Here is a 24,030-nt window from a genome sequence, read left to right on the forward strand (position 1 = left end):
ACGTAGCACTGTGTTATGGCAGCCTGAGCAGACTGATACACCCAGTGAAGGCTCTGATAAGTCCTGCAGTTAGGAGCCCCTGCGACTGCCCTGGGAATGGGGCAGAGGATGAGCAGAGAGAGTTCTCACTCTCCAAGTGGGAACTGGGTATGGTTTGCTGTGTGACTGTCCTCACACAAACGCAGGCTGTGAACCCAGGAGCTGGAGAAGACCCTCAGACGGTATGGCCCCAGGCCTGCTGAGGCAGTTCCTAGAGGGCTTGGGGGTGGTGGGCGTGCAGGGCAGTTCTGCTTGTTCATAATACTCAGTAGCCCATGGGAGCAGCCAAGGGCTGCTGGGCCCCACCCAGCATCAGCTTTCCTGCACCGTTTATGTCGTCTGCAAAGCAGCTGCCATTAGTGGCCCCATCTTCTGGATGGGGATCCCAGCAGGTCGGCTGGCCGAGGCCTTTCAGCTGATCAGTGCTGGAGGCAATATTCAAACCTGGGCCCAAGTTCTTAACCTCCACTGGGGCTTAACGTGCCCGCTGGCAGAACAACAGGGTGCGGTGGGGCCTGAGGCACGGGCCGGGGGCAGGGGAATGGGACTCCTGGGAGGCGGGCCCCACCAGCCCCCTCAGAAGGAAAGTGAGGTGGGCGGAGCCTGGAGAGAGCCGCCAGCGGTTTATTTCTCTGGCGGAGCTGGGGGGGCTCAGGGTAGAGGAAAGTCGTCCAGCTTCTGGTCCAGCATCTTGAGGTCATCCAGGAAGCGTGTCGGAGTGAGGACGTGCGAGGACCCTGGGCAGGAGCCGAGGGGTGGGGAGGTGGGGTCACTGCCTGGGGACCCTCCAACCGGGGTCCCTGGGAACCCCGGAATTGACTCTGAGGATGCAGGAATCTAGATCCCTTAGAAACAGAGAAGTACGACTACGTCCCCTCACCCAGGCCTCCCAGACAGAAGCCCTGTAGAGGTTTTAGGCTTCAGGGACCCAGCTGGGGGCTGGTGGTCAGCGCCGCCCCAAAACGTGTAAATCCAGCTCCAGTCCCAGGGACCCAGGTATGGGGGATTCTGGCGCCGGGCCCTGCCCTGGCCGGGTACACCGCAGTCGTGACTCACCAATGAGCACCTCCCACTTGCCATCTGTGGCCCTGGTCACCTCATATGCAGCCCTCATCTCTGACATGGCCACGCCACCCACGATGTAGATGATGAGCCGGGATCCTGCACGTGTCTCCACAGCTGCTTTATTCTTGTGCCAATGGCCAAAGCGGGCGCTGTTCCGAGGGCGGTGGGCAGAGGTCAATTTGGAGGCCACACCCCACACTCCCCTCACCCAATGGGTGCCTCTGTGGGGGGGCGGGATCCCCAGGGCCCTCACCTGACAGCAGCCTGGGAGCTGGGTGTAGGGGCGGGGGCGGATACGAAGGGCCACAGGTCTGTGTCCAGCCGGTCCTCCACAGCATCCTGGGGGCCGGAGATGGAGGCTTGGGAGAGGGCCTCAGGGGGTTGGGCCCAACACCTGGAGCCCCTCCACCATGTGTCTGGGAGCCAAGGTCTTGGCAGACAGGTGCCACCATCTGCAGCTCCGGGCTCTTAGGGACCCAGGAGTCCAGGCATCCAAGGTCTATGGGGGTGGGGTCCAAGGCTGCTGGGCCCCCAGGCAGGTGGAGGGGACAGGACTCCCCCCAGAGGGACAGCAGGTAGGAAGCTGGGACCTGGTCCTTTGGGCTCTTGATGCTCTGGGCTCCCAGGATGGGCAGCGGCTGGCAGAAGGTGGGGAAGGGCAGACCAGGGGGCTTTCTAGGTGGCAGGGGGACAGAGGAGGGGTCCCTCTGCCATCCCAATTCCTCAGGTGCCTGCTTGGGGCTCCTCTGGTGGAGCAGATCGGATGTCAGGGGGCACGCCCGTAATGAGGGATTTCTATAAGCCCCAAGGCTTGGCACTGTGACTACGAAGGGGCTGAGTCGCTGCTTGGATGGGGGCAGGGGGAGGGAAGGTCCCATAGTCCCCACCCTCCCCGGGCTCATCCCCACCAGCAGTACCTCCATCACGTCCTTGATGACAGGGGTCCAGCGAGACAGCTGGTAGGTGGGCTCCGAGCGCTCCCTCCGCTGCAGCCGGCGTGGGGTCCCGGAGCCCTACAGCAGGGCGCAGCGGGACCCGTGGGGGAGGTGGGGAGAAGGATGTGGGTGATAGATGGGGCTGGGGGCTCATCTGGCTTGGGGGTGTTGCAGACAAAGATGGAGAGACAGAAAGACAGCATGAGAGAGTAAGGAAAAAGGATGAAGAACACAGAGAAACAGGGGAGCTGAGAGTTGGGGGCCAGGGGGCCAGAAGATGGGAGCTGGGTGAGAGGGGCCAGCCAGCCACCACCTAGCAGTGCAGGTGGGTCAGGGGCAGCGGGGCGTGTAGGGCCAGAGAGAGACAGGAGAGGCTAAGCCGAGAGTCGAGGGAAGGAAGCAGCTGTACGTGTCTGCTTTCCGGGGGCAGGGGTCCTCTGAATGGTCCCCCGTGTGCCCTCATGCCAATGCTGGGGACCCTTTTATCTGCGCCCGCGACTCAGGCCGCACGCCCCACACTGCCCCGCCACCAGGACCAGGGCTCTGACCACATCGCACCCCCTGGTTATGTGTCCCACTGCTGGGGACACCCCTGGTGTCCCCTGATCCCCGTATCTGACCCTGCACAGTGCTCTCTGTCCCCCAAGGACCACACCGTGTCCCGTGTACCCCAGCCCTGGTGATATGCCCTCTGCCCCCGCGGGGCCAGGCTCTGATTCAATGCCCTGTCCCGGGCATCCCTAGGCCATTTGCCCTGCGCCCAGCCTCTGACCCCACAGCCTGCTTCCCAGCGTACCACAGGGTTGCTGACAGTGCCGCCCAGCCGCTCCAGGTTCAGGATGGTGCCGCTGTGTGCCTGCACATTGGCGTGCTGGATCAGCTTGACCAGGTTTTCCTCGCTCACGCCTAGAGGAGGTGGATGGGATCCTTATGGGGAAGGTGGGACAGCAGGTGGTGGCCATGCGGGTTCCTGGGCTAAGTGTGGGGGTGGCATGAGGGGCTGGCAGGGCTGTGGTGGGGGTGTCCTGCGGTTGGGAGGTCTTCATAAACAAAGAGGGCCACTGAGGACAGTAGGAAGGGGAGTCCTAAAGTTAGAACTCTGGATGGGGACCAAGAGGGGGCAGGGCGGGGGATCCTCTGGAATTAGTTGAGAGGAGTCATAGATAAGGCAGTCTCTGTGTCAGTGGCACTCTCATGTCAATGAGGGGACCCCGCGGTCAACGGAGGGGTATCTGTGGGGTTTGGCCGGCCTGGGGAGTGGGGACATCCCACGCACTGGGGAACTGTGGGAATGGGAGCTTCCCAGGATCACTGGAGCCCCCAGCAAATGGGGAAATCCCGAGGCCTTCCTGTGCTCTCACCCACCATTCCGCAGAACGATGTAGAGCAACAGGACCCGGATCTTGTCGTAGGCCGGCACTGCTGCATCCAGCAGCACCGGCACGATCAGCTTCATGGCGTCCTTGATCTTCTCCCCCTCTGCATCGGAGCCCATGGCCAAATCCTGCAGGGTGTGGGGACCAGCTCTCCTGCCAGCCACTAGGGCCCAGCAGGGCTGGGACATTCCAGGATCCTTGGCAGGAACTTTAGTCCGCTTCCTCCTCTCCTAACCAGGTGCCGCCTCCCCGCAGGCCCCGCCCCTCATACAGGTCCTAACTTTTTTTCCCTAACCCCCCAAAGGCCACACACCCGTCCCAGGCCGCCCGTACCTGCTCCACACGGCACAGTTTCTCCACAGAGCCCTTAAAGCACTTCATGCAGTCGTTGGCTAAATTCAGGTGCGTGGAGTACTGCGGGGTGGGGGGACAGAGACCACTTCGAGGCCGAGAGTCGGGGTGGGGGGAGAAGCGGGGGAGTAGGGGTGGTGGGGAAGGGCGGGCAATGGGGGTTCCCCGCCTGCGCTCACCTTGCTCAGCTCCTTCTGGTACTGCGGCATCTTTTTCAGTATGTGGGACAGGTCTTTGATGTTAGCCTGGGACAGGAGGGGTGTGAGGCCAGGCCCCGCTTCCTGAGGTCCCGCAGCCGGATGGAGGCCCCGCCCCCGCTCTGCGGGGAGCCGGCTCTTCTCCCGGGCAGCGCGTCCGGCCCGCCCCCTACCTTGTCCGTGGACAGCCTCTTGCTCTCACAGAATGTCTTCAGAAGCTCTGGGACCCTCCTGGCAGTAAGGGCGGGCAGGGGTGAGGTTGGCAAGTGGTGTGGCGGCAGAATGGGGAGGGGTCAGACGTCCCTAGAGCAGGTCTCGTGCAAGCTCGCTCTGGGAGGACACCCGGGAGTTGGGCTGAGGGGTGTGGCTTGCAGAGGGGCGTCTCACTGAGACCCAAAGAGCAGAACTGGGCCACAGTGCGGGAGGAAAGGGTGGGGTGGTGATCATGGTGCAGAAGGGGCGCCCCGCCCCCGCCCCCTTCCCATGTGCGCACTTGGACACATCCGCGATGTGCATGTGCCGCAGCTCCAGCCACAGGTCGTCATCCTCGTCCAGCAGCACGGTCTTCTCACGGGCCTCGGTCAGTCCTGTGGTTTCATACCTGCAGGAGGAGGTGACACGAGGCTCAGGGGAACTAGCCGAGGACCAGGCACCCGGGTCCGCGGTGAAGGCGGGAGTGGGTCTAGGGTCCACCCACTTGTACGTGTCCTGCTCAATGTCCAGCAGGTCATAGGCCATGGCCTGGAACGTTAGCTCATGCAGCAGTGGGGACACAAGATCATGAGCCCGGTCCATGATTAGTAGCTGTGAGCGGGTTTTTTCAGGGCCCTGGGGAAGAGGGGCAGGGATGAGGACACTGACCCTGTCCCTGACTGGGACCTCCCCCCAACCTCCCCGGGACACCTCACCTCGCCCAGACTGGGAGTGTGTGCCTTGAAGGCGTTCAGCTTGGCCAGGACGGCATGGGCCAGCTGCGCCATGTCCTCTGGGCCCCTGAGGGTGGGGCGAGCAGACACGGGGTCTCAGGACATGGGGTTGGGGAGAGCCAGGTACAGACTGGGGGTGTCAAGGATGGGGTTAGGGATGGGAGTTAGGGGTTAGGGATGGGAGTTGGATCAGGGTGAGGACCAGGGCTGGGATCAAAAGTGAGGTTAAAGGTTGGATGCAGGATGAGGTCAAGGTCAGGGGGCAGCATGGGGTGGGGTCCCCACTTTCGGTAGCGGATGGCCGGGTACTCCTGCAGTGTGGTACACAGTGTGGCGATCTGCTGGGCCAGCGCCTCCAGCTGCCGTGTCCGCTCCTCGGCCCGGTAGGGAGAGTAGAGGTTGTAGGTGCTGTGGGGGGCATCCAGGGAGAACACCTGGGAGGCACAAGGGCCAGAGCCGCCGCTGTCGGGGCACAACTGCCCAACTTCCTGCCTGGGCCGTCCCCGGGTCCCCGGAACCGGCTCGGCCCTCCGCGAGGCGGGACAAACTCCAGCCAATGCCCGAGGGAGGGGGTGGGGCAATGCCCCAGCCTCCACCCCCTTGGGCGGCACCACCCAGAGGCCTGCGCTCCGCTGCCCCCTGCAGGCGCCCAGAGGGACAGAACTCCAGGGGCCCACAGTCGTCTGCGCTGTCCCTTGGCTCTCCCTTCTGACTCGGGGTGGTCACGGACTCCCACACTCTGCCCGGGACTAGCTGGGGCTGTACCTGGGCTTCGTAGGGGAGGAAGGCAAGGTGGATCTCTTTCAGCGTCTTCACCACCTTTGCCACACGGGAGCGACCCAGTTCATTGATGAGGGGCTCCGGACAGGCTGGGGGTGGGGAGGTGGGGCAAGATGGGGCGTCAGGCCAGAGCGGCCCGCGTGCCCCCTCGCCCCTACCACCCACGCGCTTCCTCCTCACTCACTGTCGGTGAAGAAGATATGTGCTGCTTTGTAGATGAAGGTTGGGGTCCTTTGGAAGTCTGCGATTAGGGCGTGCACCGACTGGGAAAGGCAGATCACTTTCTAGGCCTGGTCCTGTGCCCCCGGACACTTCCGGCCTCTGCCACTGCCTCCCAGCCTCTGCCTTTTCCCACACACACGTGTAGACATGCAGACACGCACGCGCACCCACACCCACCCACACACACTCTCTCTCGCTCCTATAGGCACCTTCTCCGTGGGGCTCAGCAAATAAATGGCCTCCAGGCTGGGGATGGGCTCTCGGCGTTTGTTGATGTCTTCAACAACTAGTAGAAACAGAGAAAGGAGGCATTCATGGGTTCCCAGGGACAGGGGGACTCTCAGACTCTGGCAGTTGGACACTTGCAGAGGAGGGTCAGATGTTGGGGGGGGCTGCGTTCCTTACGGGTCTTATGCATGAGGTGCACACCCATGGGTCACAGCTAAGAGCTACCTGGGCAGGGTTCTTTACATTCACAGACCCTGGGGTCCCCTAGAGAAAGTTATGCATTCTGGGGGTCCCTATTGAGTTCACCCTCAGGGTCCTACACAGCATTCTAAACACAGTGGGGGAGGCTGACCCCTTAGGGGTGGCAGCTAGGGAGTCCTTGGTGGGAGGTCGCTCACCACAGACTCCTGCACTCAGGAGGGGGAGGGTCACACCCTCAGGGCTGTCTATGCAGGAAGCTGCACACTTAGAAGTTCTGGGCAATCTGAAGGCATCCTACGCTTGGGTCCCATCTATGCAGCAAGGGCTGGGGGTGGGGTGGTATTCACTCACGGGTGATGCCCTCATCTATGATGTCTGACATCTTGCAGCAGGATGATAAGATGTGCATGCTCGGGTGGTCCATGATGAGCACCTATCCGGATGGATGGATAGATGGACCCACAGATAGACAAATGGGTAGGAGAGGCCACCACTGCCCATGAGGTGGGGCTGGGGAGGTGGGCAGGACTGAGAGTTCAAGAGCTGACTGAATGGGAGGACCCAGGACCCCCACCCCCACTCCACACCTGTGGACCAGAAGCCTCTTCAGGGTGTTCTTGAGGGTCTCATATTCAGGGTTCCCCATAAGGGTTTGGACAAGGCATTCTGCCTCACCCCTACCTTCCACTCCCCATCCTTTTTGACGCTCCGAATGACTCCGGTCAGAATTTCTGCACAAAAGGGAGGGGTGGGCTCAGGATGCTACCCCCTCTGTCTGTCCCCACCACGTCCCCAAGCCTTCTGGGCCTGGGGGCTGGACCTCCATCTTCATTCCTATTAACTCCTCCCCGCAGTCCCAATTTACAAACAAACTGAGGTTTGGTGAGTACAGGTGAATGGCCTAAGTGCCCTCAGTACCTAAGTGTCTGAGTGCCTGGGGCATAAGCAGCCCCTCGGTAAATGAGCTTTCGATGTCCAGTAACCGGAACGCCAGGCTTGCATATATATCCACCTGCCTCCAAAGCTGTTATCAGCCTCCCCATCTGCTTGCTCCCTCCAGTTTCCCTGGTGTGTAGGTTTCAGCTAGAACCCCACTCCACCTTATTAGCTTTCCCTGGACTAGAATGCAGGAGCTCTGGTCCCCTACTCTGAGGCGCGCCTAGCTGTGGTCATCACCCAACCTCCGGCCTCTGTTTCCCCATCTAGAAAATGGCATCAGTGGTTTTCCTGTCTCCCCGTTAACCCCAGTGTAGGAGTTTCCTTTTTCAGTTGGGATGCTGCAGGCTTGAGCAACACTCTGCCTTGCCCAGCCGAGGGAGGAGGAAGGGACGAGGTGCCCCCGCCTGGCCAGTGTCATGTCCAATGTTATCAGGACGGCCAGGGCGGAAGGAGAAGCTGAGGTCGGAACTGCTCGAGGTGGGGGAGGGGCGACCTCCACCCCGTCCCGCAAGAACCGCTGCCCGTGCGGCCCGGGCGCCTGGGTCTTCACAATGCACGGGGCTTTGGGGCACAGAGCAAGGAGGAAGGCGTCCCCTAGCCCTGGACCTGGACAGGGGCCTGGACATGCCCCCAGATCACTCACTCCACCTGGGGTCGCTGACAAGCGCACTCAGCCCGGCCCCAGCCCCCATGAGACCCAGGAGTATGCGCGTCAAGCTGTTTCCGCAAAGCCGGCACCTTAGAGAGCCCAGGAGCCCGAGCCCCGGCGCCTGCCTACGCCACCTTAGCCTGATTGCCTTGGGTCCCCCGGAGGCCAGTCCCCAAATTTTGTAACGTTGGGACAAGGAGAGGCGGGGCGTCCAGCCGGGACCAAGTCCCCGCCCGCCCCCCTAGAGGCTTAGGTGCTCAACGCCCAGTCCGGCTCCCAACTCCCTGGCATCGGAGTCTCAGCGTCCCTGCGCCCCGGGCTCCCGCCCCCCAGGGGACGCACTCACTTTCCCCCACGACGGCCTTCAGCCCTGAGGGCGCCATCTTCCCCTAGGGGCGCCGCCGCTTCCGCGTCTGTCCCCAGGTGGGGGCGTGGCCCCGCGCGTCACCCACGTGGACCGCACCCCGCGGAGCCTGGCCCCGCCCCTCCGCGCGCCTGGCCCGGCCGCCGATGTGTCCATGCAGACAGGCACCCAGTCGCCGCCGACGATACGCCCGCAGACGTGAGCTCAGCCACAGTCCCGCTGCTTGCGTGCAGCGAGCAAGAGGGGTCGCAGGGTCACAGCCCCTTAATCTTCCCCAGGCACGCCACCACGCTGCCGACGTTTCTCCATGCCCGAGGGAGACTGTGTGCTCACCCGGGCCACGGGGCCACAGACCCGGGACCCTCTTACCTTCTATACTGCAGGGTTTGTCAGCAGCAGCAGGTTGGGCGACTCAGGAGGTGGCCTGGAAAGGGAGGATTGGAGCTAAGCCAGCACTCGCCGTGTGCCAGGGACCTGCGCCCAGTTCTCACTGGATCCACCTAGAGACCGTGATAGGGAATGCAGGTGCAGACACGAAACCGCCCCGACTCTTGTGCAAGTCCACATGAGGAGTAGGAGTAGACCTACTGGGAGATGAAGCAGGAGTCTGTCCCTGGACGACTGCCTGTTACTGCCTTGCGCTCACCAGGTGCACACACACTCTCACGGGTAGACAATCATGTGGATGTAGTGGTATGCTCAACCAGTGTGCGCGTGCACGCTTGCACACACACGTAAATTTCAGTTCACTTGCACTCGTGACTCGAAACTGCAGGGCCTGCTCCGGCTATGTGCCAGCCACTGGCTGGTACTTTGTCACATACAGGGCATAGCCCAGCAGCACCCACGCAAATGAGGTCTCACACAAGGTGCACCCACGCAGTAAGGTGGGCAGCGCAGCAGGGAATGAGGTTGGGGAAGCGCTGGGGTGGGGTGAGGGTGGCGGAGGCCCAGCAGAAGGTGAGGCTGGAGGGGCCCAATTTGCAAGGGATTGAGAGGTCCCTGGCCAGAGATTTCCACTGCTAAAACTGCAACAGTCCGGGTGGACCAGGACAGCTGGCCACCCTAGGTAGGAGTTATAGTTTTTCCTGCATTTTCCGTTTTCCTTTTAAAAATTTTATTTAACTTTTAAAAAATAAGGTACATACAATAAGATACACAAACCTTAGCGTACAGCCCGATGAATTTTGAGGTGTATACACGCATGTGACCATCCCCCAGCTCAAGATATCGAACATTCTCACAAGCTTTTCCCCCCTCACCTATTTCCCCCACTCCCACCATATAAACCAAGTCTTTCACAGCTTTGAGATGTAATTCACACACCACACAACTCACCCACCGAGTGTTCAGGACAATGGCTTTTAGCATATTCAGAGTTGCACATCCCTTGCCAGTCCATTTTAGGACATTCCCCATACCCCTGGGTGTTTGGGATTTCTCCTGAGGACAATGGGGGCCAAGGAAGAGTACTAAGCAGGGGGAAGGGGACTCCTGCAGCTCCGGGGTGGATGGATGGACTGCAGGGCGAGGGGAAGCCAGAGAACCGTGAGGAAGCCAGGACCTCCGCGAGCTTCTCAGCCTGTCTCCTGGGGGTGACAGTCTGTAGGGCCTGCCACCTCCCACTATACCTGAGTGACCAGGACCTTGTGCTCTTCATGGCTGAATGCATCCTGCCCAATCCCTGAAAAAAGAGTTTTGTTGCAAAAAATGTATATTGCAATCCTAACCCTTAGCATCTCAGAATGGGACCTTATTTGGAAATAGGATCCTTGCGGACACGATTGGTTACGATGCAGTCAGAGTGCAGTAGGTGTGCACCTAACGCAGTATGACTGGTGCCCATGTCTTATGACAGCCACGTGAAGGCAAGGACACACGGGGAATGTCGTGTGATGACAGAGGGAGAAACGGAAGTACTGCAGCTCTAAGCTGCGGAAAACCAAGGACCGCGGGCCGCCGCTGGAAGCCAGGGAGAGGCAAAGGATTCTCCCCTAAGGGCTCCAAGAAGTGTGGCTCCGCCCATACCTCGAGGTCAGACCTCTGGCTCCCAGAATGGTGGTGACAAACGCCTCCGGCCCTAAACCACCCAGTTTGTGCCACTTTGTTAAGGCAGCCCTGGAAAGTGAGTATATCCGTGGAGGAAGACACCACCTTGGCACTGAGGACTTGGGGCTGTGGGGAGGGTGTGGACGTGGGCCCTGGATGGGGGAGGGCTGCCGGGGCGGGGGGGAGGCCCAAGTTCGGCGTTTGGGCAGGGCCAGTGACAGCGCAGCCTGTTTATTCCGTGAAGAAACTTTAAGTAGTTTCCAGAAAGGCATGTTGGGGAGCGGAGTGGGTGCAGGGGGAAAGGGGGGTTCTCCCAGAGCACTGAGGAAAAGTCAGTAACTGCTCAGGGGTGGGGGGGCCGGGTCTTTCCTCCTTTCCTCCAGCCCCTGGGAGTCCAGCCTCCCATCCCCAGTCCCAGGCGCTGGGGTCAGTCCCACAGCTCAGAGGGGACACCTCCACTTCGCATTGGTGGCAAGGAGACAGGAGGTCCAGACCTTTTCATCTTGGGGCCTGTGGTGGGCAGCCAGATGCAGGCACAGTGAGGAGGGGTGGCCAGGAGACGGGGGGAGCTGGGCTGGCTGGTGGTTCAGGGGTCCTCAGGTCCAGCTTCCCCTTCCCCTACCACCCGCAGGCGAAACCTTCCTGCACTGCTTTTGCTGGTGGGCCGCAGACCCCGCCTGACCTGCCGTTGGCCTGTCCCCTCCCAAAGCGGCCCAGCTGGACCCTGCTCCTCCGTGAGGACACTGCTCTGGCCTGCTGCTGCCACACCCCTCCCGAGAGTTCTCGAGACTCAAGGGAGTCTTGTTGGGCCAGCCAAGTCCAAATGCAGGTCACCTGCCTTCTACGCCCTCAGCAGCCCTGGCACCGAGCTACAGAAACAATTATCTGGATCATCTTTATGGGGCTTACGCTTGGGTGGGAGCAGATGGGATGTGAGCTGGGGATTTGGGGCTGGGTACCATGCCCCCCCACATCCCAGTCTGTTATAAAGCCTTGTCTGGCCCATGGACCATGATGGACCAGGAAGGGAAAGTGGATGAGGGCTCAGTCCCCTGCATCAAGGTAAGCCGGCCCCACCCCCTACACCCCAACTCACAGGCCCATGAATGACAGGACTAATAAGTTTGTAGGGCACCTAATTAGCAGCCGAGTCTCCTGGGACCCCTGACCCAGTTGCCACCCAAGGAGGTGCTGGTGGGCCTGAGGGGTGGAGTGCCTAACCCAGCCCCAGGGCAGAGGTCAGGGATCTCAGTGCCAACCCCAGGAGGTGGGGGGGTGCTGGGGCTGGGGGACAGCCCCTGGGATGTTTCGCTGTCTTGTGTCCCAGCCCCCAGGCCACCCTGCAGTCAGGCCCCAATTTAGGACATTGGGATGCCCGCGCCAGCAGCCTCTCCCTTGGGTAGCACCACGTGAAGGCGCCCTGCCAGCTGGGCGGCTGGGGCGGTGGGCCAGGACTGGGAGGGAGGCTCAGGTCTCATTTGGAGCAGCCGTGCAGAGCAGCACCTGGGCCAGGACCATGGTGAGAGCTGAGGAGGGGTCAGGGTGGAGGCCGGTTGGTGCAGAGGGGAGGGGTGCTCAGCTGAACTGAGTGTGTCTGGCTCCCAGGCGGGCTCCCCGGACCAGGAGGGCTTCTTCAACCTGCTGAGCCACGTGCAGGGGGACCGGATGGAGGAGCAGCGCTGCTCTCTGCAGGCAGGGCCAAGCCCGACCTCCGAGCACCGTGAGAGTGGATGGGGGAGCGGGGTGGTGTGGACAGGGCAGGGTGAAGGAGTCCATGGCGAGTGGCCATCTGGGGGGCGGGAGGGTCTGTGGGCAAGAGCCTATCTGAGAAAGCGAGCAGGCACCTGGGGGCACATATGCTTGTGGGTCTGGGGGCAAGGTGGGGGGTGGGGAGAGACAGGCGTGCATCCTGGAGAATAGGAGTGGGGGATGGGGGGTGGCCTAGGGGCTCCAGCCAGGCTGTGTTCCCCGTGTATGTGCTCATCCCCACACATCTCTGCTCCAAGCAGATAGCGTCCCCGCACCAGAGATGGACAATCTCATGGACATGCTGGCCAATACCCAGAGCCGCCGCATGGATGACCAGCGTGTGACAGCCAGCGCCCTGCCTGGCTTCCAGCCCATAGGTCCCAAGGTAGGACATTCTGCTGGGGCTGTGGAGAGACCAGCCAGGCCCCCACCCCCATGAGGAGTGAATGTGCCCCCTAAGGATGAGTGCCTGGGAGGATTACCCCGCCCTCCCCTTCCCCAACCGAGTCCCCGGCGAGTCACAGGGACCCAGCCAATTTCGGACTGGAGGATGAAGGTCCAGACAGGGCTGGGAAGGGCCCAAGGTCATGCATGGGAACGTTAATGTCGGAGCCCCTCCTGCCCTTACATCTCAGGCTCCAGGGAGGCCAGAGAGAACAGACCCCCTTCGTGGGAAGACACCCCACAGAGGTGTCCGAGCTCCTGCACAGGATACACCCCCCATACGTTCACAGGTGTCTATGTCACACATACACACAGCCTGGGTTCTGATCAAGATCCCAAGACCCACCACTTCACACCCAAATACCCTCCTAAATGTTGAGTGACTAGGGTACGTAGAAGCTTGACGGGGGGTAAGGCAAACGGGATCCTACCTGCACCTCCCCTCCAGTGTATGTGTCACCCCTAGCGGACTCTGCCCTTGGCCCCTGCCTCTGGCTGACCCCTCTCCATCCACAGGACAGAGTGCAGAAACGAGCCGGGACCCTTAGCCCCCAGCCCCTCCTCACCCCTCAAGACCCGACTGCTCTCAGCTTCCGTCGGAACAGCAGCCCCCAGCCCCAGACACAAGCCCCCTGAGGGCCTGAGCCGCTCTGGACCCCACTCAGCCCTTGAAAGCACACAATAAAACACTTCCACGAGCAACAAGGAACTGCGTGTGTGTTATTTCACGGATGTAGGGGCTAGGGCACCGGCACTTGGAGGGCTCAGGAACTCTGTCGGGCAGCACGAAGGAGCTTCTCCTCCCTCTGCTTCCGTATCCGCATTTTGAATTCTTCCAGCTCTTGGCGCTGGGGATGGGAAAGGGGGTGGAACAGGAAGGAAGGAGGGGGACACACATCTCAGGGCCTGGACCCCTCTCCCACCACCCTACCCCCTCCTCCCCCAGGCCACGGCTTCAGAGTTCAGTGTCTGCCCTGGAGGCCCTGTGCCAACCGCAACCAGCATCCAGGAGGGCTCAGCTTCATCCTTCAGGGAGAGGGCAATTAAGGAACCATATACCCTTCTGCTCTCTGTTTTCTGCCCACAATTGAGGGTAAAGTGTTGATTCAAACTCATCAAAGCCACAGGGATCCAGGCACCTCCATCCCCATCCCTCTGGTGGGAGCAACAGCACCTCACTTACCTGGTCCTCCTTCTCAGGTGGCCATAGCTCCCTCTGTGGAGACAAAAGCACAGCTGGAGGCACGAGCCAGGAGTCTCTAGCGCCCCACAGCCAGGAAAGGGTTGGCTCACAGGAGGCAGACACTGGTCTCCAGCAGGTTGGCGGCCCATGCCCTGCTCCCACCCCATGGAATGAACCCGTGAGCATTGTCCCTATGCCCACCTTGCGCTGTATGACATAGTCCTCAAACCACTCGGCCTGATTGGCAATCCAGAACATAGCCACAGGGAAGGTGAGGTATAGTGTCATCTGGAAGGGCAGGGGGCTGGATGAAGAGAGGCAGGGATAATCCCCCTTCTCCAATGTGCAGAACCTGGAACCCAGCAGCGCGTCCTCGGGGTCCCCTAAGAACACCAGAACTCCCACCAAGGGTACAGAAGCTTCAAATACCTTAAAGTCTTGCCACCATAATCCAAGTGACCTTAGTCTTGAAAGCCCCCTCCGAATCCGGGAGACTCTCTCTCAAAGACAGACACATGCGCACACACACTGGCCCCAGGAACACAAGGGCTCCTACTACAATCAAAGGCATCTCCCTGAGAAATTATTATCCGCACCCCCACCACCACCCAGGCAGATCCCGGGAGCACACCCAAATCTGGGAGGCCTCATTCTTAGAAACCATCCCTCTAAACCAAGGAGTCTCCCTTTCAGGGACACACACACACACACACACACACACACCCTGAGCCCGAGAGCTCTCCCTGGGTCTGGAGCTTTCCTTTCAGATCTCTTCTCTCTTGGAGGCCTTTCCTCACACCAGCCCTCCCGGGGTCCCCTAAGCCAGCGCCCCCTCCGCTGGGCTTCCACCCGTAAGTCCCTCTCAAATCTCAGGGGCTTTCTCCCCAGAGAGCCCTCTCTCAGACTCCCTGCTTTTCAGAGCTTCCTCCCTCAGATCAGCAAGACCCCGCGCCCAGCCTCCCATCCGCTCCGTTGTGCACTGACCCGAAACACCTCCAGTTTCACCCCCATCTCGCTTCTCCTACGCTACAAAGCCGCTTCCGCCCAAAGCCAGTCCTCCCGGGCTCTCCGACGGAAGTTGATTGATCGAGGAGCCCCGGGTGAGGTCATCTCGGGGAGCCTCTACCCTGCTCCCCGTCTCCCGCGCGCTCCAAGTGAAAGTCAACAACACTGGCAGCAAGGTCGGAAAGGGATCAGCCAATAGGAAGGAGGTCTGGCTCGAACGGGCGGGTCTTCGGCAGGAGACGTCATTATAATGCGCCTCCCGCGCGTGCCTGGAGAACCAGGAAAGTGGTAGTGATGGCGCGACTCTTGCGGCCCGAGCGGTCGGACCTTGTCTTCGTGAGTCCGGGGCAGGGTGGGGGGTGGCCGGTGTGGACGCGCCAGGCCTTGGGTGCCGTAGGGGATGGGAGTCTGGCCTCCCCGGGGATCTAGGCCAATGCTATGTCAGCCTGCAGGCAGGAGGACCCTAACGAGCCCGAGACCGGACTGTGAGAGGACCAGGATGGTTAGGAGCAAAGGACCAGTGCCAGAGCTCAGGTGGCCTGAGTAAAGAGCTGCCGTCCCGGTAGAGGGCTTGAAGTGCCGGGCCTGGGGCGGAAATGGGACATGCGGGGAACGGAAGGGGAACGGAAGTTCACGTGAATCTTCAGAGACTGGTAGCGTCAGAGTCAGTAAAGGCATGGGTGGCCGGAACATTATCAGATAAAAAATCAAGTCATTAAATCAAAAGCTAGAAATGATTAAGCTTAATGAGAAAGGCATGTTGAAAGCCGAGATAGGCCTGCTGAAGGTAGGCATCTTTGGCCAGACATCCAAGTTGTGAGAGTGTAAAGGAAAAGTTCTGGAAGGAAAGTAAAAACGCTACTTCAGTGCACACACGAATAAGAAGAAAGCAGAACAGCCTTATTGCTGATATGGGGAAAGTTGTCTAGGTCTGGATATAAGATCAAGCCAGCCACAACATTCCCTTAAACCAAAGCCTAATCTACAGAGCAACGCCCTAACTTCAATTCTATGAAGGCAAGGGAGGCGAGGAGGCTGCAGAAGAAAAGCATGAAGTTAGCAGAGGTTGGTCGTAAGATTTAAGTGAGGAAGCCCCCTCAAAACATAGAAGTGCCAGGCAATGCAGCAGGTGCTGATGTGGAAGCTGCAACAGGTCATCCGGAAGCTCTAGCTAAGAAAATTAATGAAGAAGGCTGCACTAAACAGATTTCCAATGTAGACAGAACACCCTTGTATTGGAAGAAGATGCCGTCTGGGGCTTTCACAGCTAGAGAGGAGAAGTCAGTGTCTGGCTTCAAAGCACAATGAGGTGTCCTTTATTCATTGTCACACCTCCAAGTTCTGGGGCAGAGTTGAGCTAGACTGGCTAGTGGGAGCCTGAGGTGCCAAAGGCCTGGTGTCCAGAAAGAGGCATGCTGTAAGGAGGCAAGGCATGGTGTGCAGGACAGAGGCCTGGCATCCTAAGTAATCTGGTGATTTGGGCCACTAGGGAGTTGGTGGCTCGATTTAGAAGGCAAAAAGAGAGATGTCTGGGTGACAGTCTCATGTCTGGCCTAGAACCCTGTGACTGAGAGGGCACCATCTGGGTCAGATTGCGGGGGAGTAGAATTCTGCGGGGTAAACGTCTGGACCAGAGTCCTGGCATCTAGGCTCTGATGGTGGGCACTGGGATGCGGGAGTCGGTGAGGGTCTGGAGTTTGTAGCGAAACAGTGCTGCTTTCAGGCTGTGAACACAGATCTTTCTTCTCCCCTTTTCCTGCCCTGCAGGAGGAAGAGGACCTCCCCTACGAGGAGGAGATCATGCGGAACCAGTTCTCTGTCAAGTGCTGGCTCCGCTACATCGAGTTTAAACAAGGTGCCCCGAAGCCCAGGCTTAACCAGCTGTATGAGCGGGCGCTGAAGCTTCTGCCCTGCAGGTGGGAATAGCCCTGGCCAGTAGGCCCCAAGTGACTGCTCAGTGTTCCCCATCACTGAGTGTACCTCCCCTGATAGATGAGCACACCTTCTCTGATGTCCCCGTCTATTCCCACATGTTGAGACTCGTCACCCGTCCCCAGGCCCCTTCTCCCAGCGTTTGCCTCATGGGGCAAGGCAAAGGGTTGTGGGCTCCATATAACTGACCAGTCACTGTCTTTCGCCTGCCCCCATGCTCCAGCTACAAGCTCTGGTACCGCTACCTGAAGGCACGCCGGGCACAGGTGAAGCATCGCTGTGTGACCGACCCTGCCTACGAAGATGTCAACAACTGCCATGAGAGGGCCTTTGTGTTCATGCACAAGGTGGGGGCTGGGCCTGGGGACACACGGGGAAGAGGGGCTCAGAGTCCATTGGGGTGTTCGAGTCCAGGGTTGGAATCCTATTGCCTCTGCACATGAAGTTGAGCTAACTCATCCTGGAGGAATGGGGTTCCTGGTGCCCTCTTAATCGGGGGATATCTGGTGTCTGTGTGGCCTGGCCTTGGTGCCTGTAGCTGAGACCGGCCTGCCTCTCCCCATGCCTCCAGATGCCACGTCTGTGGCTAGATTACTGCCAGTTCCTCATGGACCAGGGCCGCGTCACGCACACCCGCCGCACTTTCGACCGTGCCCTCAGGGCATTGCCCATCACCCAGCATTCCCGGATTTGGCCTCTGTACCTGCGCTTTCTGCGCTCTCACCCTCTGCCTGAGACAGCTGTGCGAGGCTACCGGCGCTTCCTCAAGGTAAGCCTCTGGGGTGAGGCCCATGGGCCAGGTCCCAGATCCGGGGTTTCTAGACACTGGCTCTGGGCTAGTAGCCCCATGCAGGATGGCAACTAACAGACAGGTTATAGGAAAAAAGGCTCCTTGAGACAGACAGGACTCGGTCTGTGGTTGGTTGGTTTACTCGCCAAATAGTTTGCTAGCACCTGCTCCACATCAGGCACTGAGACAGGAGCTGGGGACCGTGTGACACAGACAGTCCCTGCCTGCCTGTGTGGAGCTTTCGGTCTAACTGCAGAGACAGATGCATGTGGGCTGACTGCACAGAGCAGAGTGAGGCCTCAGCTGTGTGAGGGCAACGATTGGGGCATGAACCGCTCGGGTGTAGAACAGGCAGGGCTGAGAGTCGAGCAGAAACAGTGGGATGGGGCACGGTTTTCTCAAACTCAGAATGTCCAATAGGCATCATGAACCCCTGAGCACAGTTGCTGTTTAGGGCTGGGGCATGTGGTGAAGCTAGGCTTGGGCTGAGCAGGCTGGGCCACCGGTGTCCGCGCCACAGCAGCAGCCAGCACTGGGCCTGGACCAGGGGCCCAGGCTGGGCAGCTGCTCCACCCGGGTGGGCAGGGCCGCCTCTTGCCAGGACGGTGGCAGGTGGCTGCCAGGAGGCCCAGAGTCTCTGAGTGGGAGGCGGCGTGGCGGTGTGGCCCTGCAGCCCCACTGACTGCTGAGGGGGGTCGGTGGGTGCCCAGCTGAGCCCCGAGAGTGCAGAGGAGTACATCGAGTACCTGAAGTCCAGCGACCGGCTGGATGAGGCCGCCCAGCGCCTGGCCACCGTGGTCAATGACGAGCGCTTTGTGTCCAAGGCTGGCAAGTCCAACTACCAGGTGGGCCTGGGGGGCAACCCACTGCTGGCTGGAGGGCTCTCCCTGTTGGGGACTGAGACTGAGCCTCCTTCCTGTGGCCCTGCAGCTGTGGCACGAGCTCTGTGACCTCATCTCTCAGAACCCGGACAAGGTGCAGTCGCTCAACGTGGACGCCATCATCCGCGGGGGCCTCACCCGCTTCACCGACCAGCTGGGCAAGCTCTGGTGCTCACTGGCCGACTACTACATCCGCAGTGGCCACTTTGAGAAGGTGCATGGGCTTGCACTCTTGTGGCTGGGGTGGGGTCTCCCTCCAGTGCCCGGCAGTGACACGTGTGTGAGCAGAAACCACCTGCCATTTGTGCACACACATGTGCCCTGCATGTTTGCCTTCCTGAGGGTAAGAGGCGGTACAGCTCAGATTCTCCCAGGCCGCATGGCCTCAGGCCCATTAAGCCACGGTGTCCTCATCAGGAAAGTGAGAGTGACAGTTGCTCCTTCACCGGGGAGGAGGCGTGCAGATAACCCGATGTGAGGGTCACTCCTGAGGTGTTGGGGTTACTGTCAGAGTCCACGTTAGTGTGCACTGTGTGGGCCGGTGGGGTGGTAAGCTCGGGATGGGGGAGTGTGCGGAACTCTGACAGGTCCCCAGAGGGTCTGCCTGGGGCCTCAGGGAATGGGGGAGCCCTGCAGGCTGAGGAGGGGCTGGCCATATCTTGCTGGGGGTCATGAGCATGACAGAGGCGTGACCAGAGGTGCGTTTGACAAAGACACCTCACGCCGCTACCTTTAAGCAGAATGCACAGGCCAGTGGCCGGGAGCCGGGCACCGGGTGGAGGCTGTGGGGCAGGGCTGGCCAGGTCCAGGAGTGGGGGGGTGGAGCCTAGGTTTGGCAGGGACAGGGGGACTGGGAGAATGAGCTGGAGAAGCAGGCATAGGCCGGCACTGAGGGGGTCCTTTGAGCAACAATTTAGTCCTCTGTGGCCAAGCTGGGTCCCTGCGGGGTGAACCTGTGTGGGCATGGAGGGTAGTCACCTGTTCCCTTTTGCTTGGTGACAGGCGCTTTACACGCCTCCCTTGAGCCTTGCTGTCACTGTCAGTTTGCTGAGGGGGTGCCTAGGCCCTCAGGTGGCTCCAGCAGAGTAGGGCGGCGGGGGACCCCCACTGTGGCCGTGCAGGGTGCCCCTGCTCAGGGCCTGATGGGGCAGGGCAGGCCTGGGGGAGGCCCTGCGGGTCTTCTGACTCGGGGCAGGTGCCGAGGCCAGTGCTGCTGGGTTCCCCGTGTCCATGCCAGTGGGCACATGGCCTTTGCGCTGCCAGCGCTTTCCTTTCAGCCCTGACCCTGCCTGCAGGCTCGGGATGTGTATGAGGAGGCCATCCGGACCGTGATGACCGTGCGGGACTTCACCCAGGTGTTCGACAGCTATGCCCAATTTGAAGAGAGTATGATTGCAGCTAAGATGGAGACCACCTCGGAGCTGGGGCACGAGGAGGAGGGTGAGCCGCCAGGCAGTCTGGGCTGGTGTGGAGGTGGGGCCCAGGTGGCCCAGGGGGGGTCCCGAGCGATGGTGTCTTGGGGGCAGTCAGGCCAGCAGGGAGGGGGCAGAGTGGACAGTGCGGTTGGGCCCTTGGCGAGGAGCTGGGAGCTGGGATATAGCTTAGGCATGGGGTGCACGCTGGCAAGGAGGGAGGCCTGGGCGGATGGCAGAGGTGGTTCAGGAGGGCCTGGGCCAGAGCTTGGCAGGAAAGGCTGGCTGAGGCGTGGGTAGGGGCTGGAGGCGAGTCTGGGTCGGGGGGCCTGGGGTGGCCCAGGAGGTGCAGCAGTTGAATCTGCACGGCCTGGAGCCCTATGCCAAGGCCTGGAGGGAGAGAGGCCTGGAGACCGAGGCGGCTGGGTGCTGAGGCCTCGCTCCTCTCTGGCCCCGTGGTGGTCCCAGACGACGTGGACCTGGAGTTGCGTCTGGCCCGCTTTGAGCAGCTCATCAGCCGGCGGCCTCTACTCCTCAATAGCGTCTTGTTGCGCCAGAACCCACACCACGTCCACGAGTGGCACAAGCGCGTGGCCCTTCACCAGGGCCGTCCCCGGGAGGTGCGTGGTGGCCCCGTCCCCACCTCCCTTGGCTGCAGGCCTTTCGGGCCTGACCCAGCCTGACCCAGCCCCTCCTGCCCAGATCATCAACACATACACGGAGGCAGTGCAGACAGTGGATCCCTTCAAGGCTACGGGCAAGCCCCACACGCTGTGGGTGGCATTTGCCAAGTTCTACGAGGACAACGGGCAGCTAGACGATGTGAGTGCTGTGCCATGTGTGCATGGGCGTGGGCCAGGGGACCCACAAGGCACACCCAGGGCCACGTTTGCGTGAACGTGCAAGCTCGTGCTCTCTCTGGGGTGGGCCTGGGTGGGCAGGGTCTTAGCCTGGCCCCACTGCCCTGGTAGGCGCGCGTCATCCTGGAGAAGGCCACCAAGGTGAGCTTCAAGCAGGTGGATGACCTGGCGGGCGTGTGGTGTGAGTGTGGCGAGCTGGAGCTCCGGCACGAGAACTATGAGCAGGCCTTGCAGCTGCTGAGGGTAAGCGTGCGCCCGGCTGCGGTGGGGGTGGTGGGTGGACGGCGGGCCTGGGACAGTCCCTGAGCACCCTCTCTGCCGCCTTCTCTCGGCAGAAGGCGACAGCACTGCCTGCCCGCCGGGCCGAGTACTTTGATGGCTCAGAGCCAGTGCAGAACCGCGTGTACAAGTCCCTGAAGGTGTGGTCGATGCTCGCCGACCTGGAGGAGAGCCTTGGCACTTTCCAGGTGAGCTGTTGCTAGCCTGTGGCGGGGGAGGGCTGGGGTGGGACCCCCACTCTGCCCAGGACGCCCCATGAGCCCTGCCCTGCCCTGCAGTCCACCAAGGCTGTGTACGACCGCATCCTGGACCTGCGCATCGCCACGCCCCAGATTGTCATCAACTACGCCATGTTCCTGGAAGAGCACAAGTACTTTGAGGAGAGCTTCAAGGTGAGGGGGCCGAGTTGGAGGTCCCGGATGGCACTGGGGGGGCGCTTGGGCTGCCCCGAAGGAGTGCCGCAGTGGGGGGCTGACATAGCAGAGATGCGTTGCCTCCCGGTCCTGGAGATCGAGGTGCGGGTGGGGCTGGTCCCTCTGGGGCCTCTCTCCTTGGCTTGTAGATGGCCTTCTTCATGCAATGTCCTCACGTGGTTGTCTTTGTACACGCTCTGGTGTCTCTTTATGCGTCCCGATTTCTTTTAAGGGTGCCAAGTCATGCCGGGTGAGGGTCCAGGCTGATGACCTCGTTTTAACTGTTAGGTCTTTGAAGGTGTTTTTTCTTGACCCTGTCATATTCTGGGTGCTGAGCATCAGGGCTTCCTCGTCAACTTCAGGGGCACAGTTCAGCCCATAGAGGCCCTGCATCCCACCTCTGTGTGTGTGTGAGGCAGGAAGAGGGTGCCAGTGTAGGCGTGTCCAGGCCGTCCCTCCCTGCCTCCCGCGTGAACATTGTAGGCCCATGGGATGCATGCATGCGTGCATGTGTTGAGGCCCTGCCCCACTGCCTGAGGGGTTTTGGTTGTATACATGCAGAGACCATGAATGCACAGGGACGAGGAGGTTGGACACATTACCCATGTGCCACTGCCTGCCTGAGTGACCTAGGCCCAGGTGGCGACCTCTCCAGGGCACTGGCTGCAGCCACTGTGGGGCTGAGGATCCAGCCCTTCACCCATGATGTCACCTCCTGGTGCCTTAGGCCTAGTCCAGCCCTGCCCTTGGGGTCCTTGCGGTGCTGAGGGAGACAGGGCAGCATACGGCCCTGCTGACTGTGCCAGAATCACAGGGAGGAGCCCAGCCAGAGCGGGGCAGCGAAGGGGCCTGGGAGACAGGGCAGTCTCCCAGCAGGTGGGGCTGGGCAGCTCACCCCGTGGGCTCACACAGCATCCCTCCTGGGGCAGGCGTACGAGCGTGGCATCTCGCTGTTCAAGTGGCCCAACGTGTCCGACATCTGGAGCTCCTACCTGACCAAATTCATTGCCCGCTACGGGGGCCGCAAGCTGGAGCGGGCGCGGGACCTCTTTGAACAGGCGCTGGATGGCTGCCCTCCCAAATATGCAAAGAGTGAGCTGGGTGGGGCGGGCTGGGTACGGGCGCATGGGGGGGGCAGCATGGCGGGCCGCCCGCCTGACCCCCTCGGTCTGGTGCAGCGCTGTACCTGCTGTACGCGCAGCTGGAGGAGGAGTGGGGCCTGGCCCGGCATGCCATGGCCGTGTATGAGCGCGCGACCAGGGCCGTGGAGCCCGCCCAGCAGTATGACATGTTCAACATCTACATCAAGCGGGCGGCTGAGATCTACGGAGTCACCCACACCCGTGGCATCTACCAGAAGGCCATCGAGGTGCCTGCCGCCAGGGGTGGGGGTGGTGTGGAGGGCACCCCAACCTGGGGATGCCAGGCTGGAGGCTCTGAGCGTGCCCACGCATGGGGCTGGGAAGGGGCATTTGGGAAGCCCAGGGCCCAGCCTGGAGTGTTGGGAACCGTTTGCCTGAGCTCCCTCCTGCCAATGCCCTGCCCTCCCTGACCCTGCCGTCGCCCAGGTGCTGTCAGACGAGCACGCCCGGGAGATGTGCCTGCGGTTCGCGGACATGGAGTGCAAGCTCGGGGAGATCGACCGCGCCCGGGCCATCTATAGCTTCTGCTCCCAGATCTGCGACCCCCGGGTAGGGATGGCTCCCAGGGCAGTGGGGGGTGCCAGGGCGGCTGCTGCCGAGCCCGCTAGCTCACGCACACGACCTGCCTGCCATAGACGACCAGTGCGTTCTGGCAGACGTGGAAGGACTTCGAGGTCCGGCATGGCAATGAAGACACCATCCGGGAGATGCTGCGGATCCGCCGCAGCGTGCAGGCCACGTACAACACACAGGTCAACTTCATGGCCTCGCAGATGCTCAAGGTGTCGGGCAGCACCACGGGCACCGGTGAGCAGCTGGGGGCCGCCCCTGCCCAGCTGTGACCTGGGTCAGGAGCCTTGGCACCCACCTCTGTGTCCCCATCCCGAGCCTGGGAACTAATGGCAGGCTGGGGACAAGTGGAGGGTGCCTGTTAGCACCCAGAGTGAGGTGGGTGGAGGGGCCGGTGTGGCGCGGGTGGGCATCTGACCCCCTCATCCCCCACCAGTGTCCGACCTCGCTCCTGGCCAGAGCGGCATGGATGACATGAAGCTGCTGGAACAGCGGGCTGAGCAGCTGGCGGCCGAGGCTGAGCGGGACCAGCCCCCGCGGGCCCAGAGCAAGATCCTGTTTGTGAGGTGTGGCTGGGGGCGGGGGCGCCAGCTCCTCTTCAGGAGTAGGGGTTGCTGGGGTGCCCGGCCCCGCTGAGAGCCTGCCCCACCAGGAGCGATACTTCCCGGGAGGAGCTGGCTGAGCTGGCGCAGCAGGCCAACCCGGACGAGATCGAGCTGGGCGAGGACGAGGACGAGGACGAGATGGACCTGGAGCCCAACGGTAAGGGGCCTGCTGGGCTAGAGGGCCGGGGGGGCTGGGGGCGCCCCTCCCGGAGAGCCAGCATGTCCTCCCTGCCTCCTCCCCAGAGGTGCGGCTAGAGCAGCAGAGCGTGCCGGCCGCCGTGTTTGGGAGCCTGAAGGAAGACTGACGGCCCCCCCACCCCCTCTGCCACCAGAGCCCCCCAATACAACCTGTTTGTACATCCTGGTCCGTGCCTCCTTCCTGCCCACCCCTCCTGCCGCCCAGGTGCCCGTAGGGATTGCTAGCTCCGTGGCGCCCTGGCCCTG

General features: G+C 61.4%; 4 protein-coding genes across 22 annotated transcripts; 2 read left to right on the forward strand and 2 right to left on the reverse strand.

Annotated features, from left to right (window-relative positions):
* Positions 1–624: 624 nt before the first annotated feature.
* Positions 625–8,725, reverse strand: STXBP2 (syntaxin binding protein 2). 11 transcript variants are annotated; one of them, XM_057489837.1, is made up of 19 exons: positions 8,642–8,725; positions 7,002–7,051; positions 6,672–6,753; positions 6,101–6,177; positions 5,854–5,932; positions 5,655–5,758; positions 5,175–5,323; positions 4,872–4,956; positions 4,661–4,791; positions 4,457–4,564; positions 4,137–4,194; positions 3,946–4,011; positions 3,749–3,829; positions 3,405–3,543; positions 2,836–2,945; positions 2,022–2,117; positions 1,358–1,443; positions 1,096–1,253; positions 625–776 (listed from the first exon to the last, which is right to left on the reverse strand). In XM_057489837.1, exons 3-19 carry the CDS (start codon positions 6,742–6,744, stop codon positions 691–693), a joined length of 1,686 nt encoding a protein of 561 aa, XP_057345820.1. In that variant the 5' UTR covers positions 6,745–6,753; positions 7,002–7,051; positions 8,642–8,725; the 3' UTR covers positions 625–690. The 11 variants fall into 11 exon arrangements, 7 of the variants coding, with proteins under 7 accessions (XP_057345820.1, XP_057345819.1, XP_036735170.1 ...); XM_057489836.1 differs by lacking the exon at positions 8,642–8,725 and adding an exon at positions 8,255–8,369; XR_008993017.1 differs by lacking the exon at positions 8,642–8,725 and adding an exon at positions 8,255–8,369 and having other exon boundaries at positions 643–776; positions 2,022–2,193.
* Positions 8,396–13,236, forward strand: PCP2 (Purkinje cell protein 2). 6 transcript variants are annotated; one of them, XM_057489842.1, is made up of 6 exons: positions 8,396–8,470; positions 10,131–10,306; positions 11,031–11,383; positions 11,927–12,041; positions 12,331–12,455; positions 13,031–13,236. In XM_057489842.1, exons 3-6 carry the CDS (start codon positions 11,282–11,284, stop codon positions 13,148–13,150), a joined length of 462 nt encoding a protein of 153 aa, XP_057345825.1. In that variant the 5' UTR covers positions 8,396–8,470; positions 10,131–10,306; positions 11,031–11,281; the 3' UTR covers positions 13,151–13,236. The 6 variants fall into 6 exon arrangements, with proteins under 6 accessions (XP_057345825.1, XP_057345822.1, XP_057345823.1 ...); XM_057489839.1 differs by lacking the exons at positions 8,396–8,470; positions 10,131–10,306 and adding an exon at positions 10,323–10,458 and having other exon boundaries at positions 10,953–11,383; XM_057489840.1 differs by lacking the exons at positions 8,396–8,470; positions 10,131–10,306 and adding an exon at positions 10,683–10,859 and having other exon boundaries at positions 10,953–11,383.
* On the reverse strand, positions 13,215–14,834 carry LOC118909116 (protein PET100 homolog, mitochondrial). Of its 4 annotated transcripts, none has more exons than XM_036879284.2 (4): positions 14,682–14,834; positions 13,899–13,985; positions 13,698–13,730; positions 13,215–13,362 (listed from the first exon to the last, which is right to left on the reverse strand). In XM_036879284.2, exons 1-4 carry the CDS (start codon positions 14,706–14,708, stop codon positions 13,279–13,281), a joined length of 231 nt encoding a protein of 76 aa, XP_036735179.1. In that variant the 5' UTR covers positions 14,709–14,834; the 3' UTR covers positions 13,215–13,278. The 4 variants fall into 4 exon arrangements, with proteins under 4 accessions (XP_036735179.1, XP_036735178.1, XP_057345826.1 ...); XM_036879283.2 differs by having other exon boundaries at positions 13,338–13,540; XM_057489843.1 differs by having other exon boundaries at positions 13,338–13,591.
* Positions 14,835–14,912: 78 nt separating this feature from the next.
* Positions 14,913–23,950, forward strand: XAB2 (XPA binding protein 2). Its single transcript, XM_036879271.2, has 19 exons — positions 14,913–15,038; positions 16,470–16,618; positions 16,858–16,981; positions 17,206–17,403; positions 18,135–18,269; positions 18,355–18,519; positions 19,601–19,745; positions 20,186–20,337; positions 20,420–20,539; positions 20,689–20,820; positions 20,913–21,044; positions 21,135–21,248; positions 22,199–22,361; positions 22,448–22,638; positions 22,838–22,960; positions 23,047–23,218; positions 23,418–23,547; positions 23,634–23,743; positions 23,830–23,950. Exons 1-19 carry the CDS (start codon positions 14,997–14,999, stop codon positions 23,889–23,891), a joined length of 2,559 nt encoding a protein of 852 aa, XP_036735166.1. The 5' UTR covers positions 14,913–14,996; the 3' UTR covers positions 23,892–23,950.
* The last annotated feature ends 80 nt before the right edge of the window (positions 23,951–24,030 follow it).

Source organism: Manis pentadactyla, chromosome 12 (genome assembly GCF_030020395.1).
Source record: "Manis pentadactyla isolate mManPen7 chromosome 12, mManPen7.hap1, whole genome shotgun sequence".
NCBI lineage: Eukaryota > Metazoa > Chordata > Mammalia > Pholidota > Manidae > Manis > Manis pentadactyla.

Bases quoted from the DNA above. Each gene is read 5' to 3' on its own strand.
- STXBP2 (XM_057489836.1), bottom strand. From the start codon at position 8,291: ATGGCGCCCTCAGGGCTGAAGGCCGTCGTGGGGGAAA. The intron at 6,754-7,001 runs GTAGGGGTGAGG...CCATCCGGATAG, and splicing joins AAAAGGATGGGGAGTGGAAG to GTGCTCATCATGGACCACCC. The intron at 5,759-5,853 runs GTGAGTGAGGAG...CCCCACCCCCAG, and splicing joins ACATATCTTCTTCACCGACA to CCTGTCCGGAGCCCCTCATC.
- PCP2 (XM_057489838.1), top strand. From the start codon at position 11,625: ATGTTTCGCTGTCTTGTGTCCCAGCCCCCAGGCCACCCTGCAGTCAGG. The intron at 11,841-11,926 runs GTGAGAGCTGAG...TCTGGCTCCCAG, and splicing joins GCACCTGGGCCAGGACCATG to GCGGGCTCCCCGGACCAGGA. The intron at 12,042-12,330 runs GTGAGAGTGGAT...TGCTCCAAGCAG, and splicing joins AAGCCCGACCTCCGAGCACC to ATAGCGTCCCCGCACCAGAG.
- LOC118909116 (XM_057489843.1), bottom strand. From the start codon at position 14,708: ATGGGGGTGAAACTGGAGGTGTTTCGG. The intron at 13,731-13,898 runs GTGGGCATAGGG...TTGTCTCCACAG, and splicing joins ACTATGTCATACAGCGCAAG to AGGGAGCTATGGCCACCTGA. The intron at 13,592-13,697 runs GTAAGTGAGGTG...AATTGTGGGCAG, and splicing joins CACCTGAGAAGGAGGACCAG to AAAACAGAGAGCAGAAGGGT.
- XAB2 (XM_036879271.2), top strand. From the start codon at position 14,997: ATGGCGCGACTCTTGCGGCCCGAGCGGTCGGACCTTGTCTTC. The intron at 16,619-16,857 runs GTGGGAATAGCC...CCCATGCTCCAG, and splicing joins CTGAAGCTTCTGCCCTGCAG to CTACAAGCTCTGGTACCGCT. The intron at 21,045-21,134 runs GTGAGCTGTTGC...CCTGCCCTGCAG, and splicing joins AGAGCCTTGGCACTTTCCAG to TCCACCAAGGCTGTGTACGA.